Source organism: Nematolebias whitei, chromosome 8 (genome assembly GCF_014905685.2).
Source record: "Nematolebias whitei isolate Nwh7 chromosome 8, NemWhi1, whole genome shotgun sequence".
Classification (NCBI taxonomy): Eukaryota; Metazoa; Chordata; class Actinopteri; order Cyprinodontiformes; family Rivulidae; genus Nematolebias; species Nematolebias whitei.
Window position 1 is genome coordinate 2,296,300 of NC_056505.1, and position 3,860 is coordinate 2,300,159.

The 3,860-nt window shown below is 47.5% G+C and overlaps 1 protein-coding gene across 1 annotated transcript in view; it reads right to left on the reverse strand.

The window, feature by feature from the left end:
- Nucleotides 1-3,860, reverse strand: part of ddx31 (DEAD (Asp-Glu-Ala-Asp) box polypeptide 31) — an 18,964-nt gene that overhangs the window by 4,247 nt on the left and 10,857 nt on the right. The window contains exons 13-18 of the mRNA XM_037680819.1: nt 3,438-3,658; nt 3,203-3,346; nt 3,061-3,120; nt 2,873-2,923; nt 2,449-2,588; nt 2,297-2,381 (exon numbers count right to left, since the gene is read on the reverse strand). Of these exons, the coding sequence (XP_037536747.1) occupies nt 2,297-2,381; nt 2,449-2,588; nt 2,873-2,923; nt 3,061-3,120; nt 3,203-3,346; nt 3,438-3,658 (701 nt within the window). The remainder of the gene's footprint in view (nt 1-2,296; nt 2,382-2,448; nt 2,589-2,872; nt 2,924-3,060; nt 3,121-3,202; nt 3,347-3,437; nt 3,659-3,860) is intronic.

Sequence of the window (3,860 nt, forward strand, 5' to 3'; positions counted from 1 at the left end):
TATTGCTCCCCATATGTGAAGTAGGTTGACTGCAGGCACAGTTTCAAAAGTTGACACAGTTGTCACGAGGACCACGCTTTCCACAGAACAACTGTTTGGAGTCGCCATTGAGACGTACCAGCAGAACTATGAAGGCAGAGAGAAAATCAAGCAGAGTCGGCCTGTCCCAAAACAAATGTTTGTTATCTGAATCTAGCTCCCCTGCTTGGCCTCGAGTGTGTCAACTGTCTCAAATGTCTCCTGGAGGTTATGTGAACAAGAAGCTCTGCTCCCTCCCAGCCCCCACTCCCTTCCCAAGGACATCTGTAGATCTGTATCAGAGCTGAGCCGGCTGAAGGACACTGCACCATCGCTTTTTTCATTCATTCAACCTTTATTTAGACAGATAAGTCACATAGAGCCTCAAAGACTCGTTTACAAGCGAGACGGTTTAGACAGACAAAAAGTGGTGAAACTGGACACATGTAGGAATTGGGAGGTGAAAAAATTCCTATCAGACTTTTCTTGGCTGAGAAGAAAAACTCTAATATTAAAAAACACCTCACACAAACAGCACATGGTGACATAGACATTCTGCAGAGGGGGAGACGAGGAAAGCGGTGAGATGTCCAAGGACGCTCTCGAGGGCACTGTAAGAGTTCTGATAAGGATGGAATAATCAGCCAGTTCCCTCCAGTGAGATCCATAAACATTCTTGAGGGATGTCGAGGAATGGACAAGAACAACACCTATGAGAATCCAGAGTCCTGAAATGATGACACAAAGTCTATTCAGCTGGTTTCATCTGGTTATCAGTTGGAAATTCCTCAGGGAGGGGGTGGTGAGCGTCAGATCACATGTTCTCCAGGTGAATTCAGATAAGATGACCTTCAAGACCAGCCAAGGAGCCAACTTTAGATAAACACACAGTTGTTTTGGGGACAGGCAGAACGTAATGACATCTACCTTGAGTCTGTGTTGGTCCACTCGGTTCTGAAATGTCCAAATTACGTGGCCACACTGATGGAATGTGACTGAGTAAAATCCCCGAGATCTGATCCATTTAGCCCAAAGCATTTGAGTCTGGGTACTCGAGACACGAACCAAGCCATCATAAAGGCAAGCAGCGTGGTCGGGTCCAAATTTGCTGCCGACGACTTCCTTGATTGTAGATAAAACCAGCACCAGCTGAATCCAAAAAGGAAGAACCAGTCTATCGAAAGTCCAATTAAATATGCGTCCTTAAAATCCACAGATGGCAGCAGAGATAGACACATCATCAAGTCTTCCAGTCAATGAGATATCCAGCTGCGTGCCAACAGGTAAATCAGCTCGCCTAAAGTCTGTCTTCTCTTGAAGAAATGTTGTAGATTGAGATGAGGGACCAACTGATGAAATCAGGTCCATAATTATGGTTCAGAAGATGCAAGAGAGGCTCAGAAGCAGTTTCACAGACAGAGCAGCAAAGCAGAGAGGGAGGGAGAGGAAAAGAGTCCAACCTCGGCAAGAGCAGATGTTTGAAGCCACTTAGAGAGGTCAAAGGTCGAGAGCTTCAGGTCTTTTTACAAGATGTTCCAGGAAACAGGAGCGAAGTAGGAGAAGGTCCTTTTGTCTAGTTCAGTCCTCACTGAGGGAACACTGCAGGTAATGATGTCCTGAGAGCGCACGCTGTGGACATTATTATCAATCTCTCTTCAGGACCATGGAACCTTCTGGCAGCGTCCACGAACAACTCACTGCCTTTGTCGGTCTCCTCATGCATAAATGTACGATGATGTCATCAGCATGTTGCTGTTTATGTGCGAGTTCTTTTTTTGCAGCTTCCACACGGTGCCCCGGTCAGGACATGGTGCGAGATACGATTTATTTTAACCTCCTCTCGTGCTTCTCCTGTCCTGATCTACTTCTGTCTGAATCAGGTCTCTGTTGTAAAGGAGTCCTCGAGGGTCAATGGGAACTAACCAGTATAAATAAAGGTTGAATGAATGGTTTTATGTTTCATAGATTTTGTTAGCAGCAACAGACTCATGTTTATTGTTTTGTTTTGAACAAATATCTAAACAATTGTTTACCGAAATGGATGCAGCGGTCGGTCTGACTGCCGGTTGGACCGACAGCGGACAGGAAGTCAGAGCTGTTCCAGCAGGTTCACGTTTTAATTTGAAACTTTTCATTCAAATTCAAAACTCGTTAAAAGTTCAACTAGCACAAATTTAAAAAAACAAATACTCCTGATGGAAAAAGAACCTTCAGGTGAACCGTGGTCTGGTTAAACCCTGGACTCTGAAGTCCCTGTCAGAGGTCACAGGTGACTCACCTGGCTGTGGTACTTGCCCCGCCCCTTGTAGGTGTTGTCCCTCATGAGACAGGACAGAATGTCCTGCAGCTTTATCTCCGACAGGCTGAAAGGACAGAACCCGGTTTAACACGTTCGATGGTCCAAACCTCAGCAGCTGTCAATCAACCAACCTGATGTTGTGATTGGCCAGTTCTGTGACGAAGGCGGTCTCAGTGGGGGTGAGGAAGAGCAGGCCGTTTCCTCTTCCTCCCATCCGAGCCGTGCGACCCACACGGTGAACGTACTCTGCTGCCGAGGCCGGAGGAGTGTACTGAAAACAGAAGTCAGGAGTGAAATCCTGCTCTCTGATTGGTTCAGTCCATCACATGTCTATGGTCTGAAGCCCTGATTGGAGGAGAACTGAACCTGTACTTGACCATTTAAATAACAGCATGAATGAATGAGTTGTTGGAAGAATTAATGAAAGGATGATTTAATGAATGAATAAACGATTTATTGAATGAATGAGTTAATTAACAAATGATTTAATGAATGGATGAATGAACAGAAAAGGTTCTGTATGGACCTGACAGGAAATGTCTCGGGAGTTTTTACCTGAAGGATCCAGGAGACCTGAGGAAGGTCCAACCCTCTGGCTGCTACATCCTGTAACATCAGACGGGTCAGAACCAGAACCAGGAGAAAATCAGGAGATCAAAGTTTGTTGAACCCTACAAAACCCAAGAACCCCACTGTGTTAGCTCAGTGCCGCCCCCCCGGTGGTCCAACATCAAACTACTGACCGTACACAGCAGAACTCCGGTTTGAGACCCGGAAAACTCCTCGAACACCTCTGAGCGCTCCTGGTGGACGAAACAAACACTCAGAATAAAAACGCCGTAAGGCCCCGTGGCGGTAAACGCTGGTGGCAGCGGGCGACGTGACCTCCTGCTTCATGTTGCCATGGAGACGCAGGAACCGGAGCTCCTGATTGGCCGGGCGCTCGGACAAGACGGCAGCGAAGAGCGAATGGAGGAACTCGACAGCCTCGCAGCTCGAGATGAACACGATGACTTTGTTGTCCAAAAACTGAAACAGAGGCAGCAGCCCGTCCGATCACCACGGCAACACGTCACATGACAGACTGCAAACGCTGTAAACATTTGTTTGTGTTGTTTACCTTGCATTTGTCTAGGATGAAGGCAGCCAGGCAGACCAGGCGCAGTTTACTGGGAACCACCACAACAAACTGCTTCAGAGCCTCCGGTACCACGAAGCTCTCTGATTGGCCGGCTGGAGGAGGGTCAGAGGTCACGACTGCTGGGGCAGCGATGGAGGCGGAGCCAGAAACATGGATGCTGACTGGATCCTTCAGACAAACATCTGCCAGCCGGGTCACACCTGAAACACAAACAAGTTGCTCTTGTTTATTGTACTGTTTTGTGACGACGACAACAACAACAGACCTGGCGCCAGAGTAGCAGACAACTACAACAACAACAACAACAAACCTGGTGCCAGAGTAGCAGACAACAACAACAGACCTGGTGCCAGAGTAGCAGACAACAACAACAACAGACATGGTGCCAGAGCCGCAGACAAC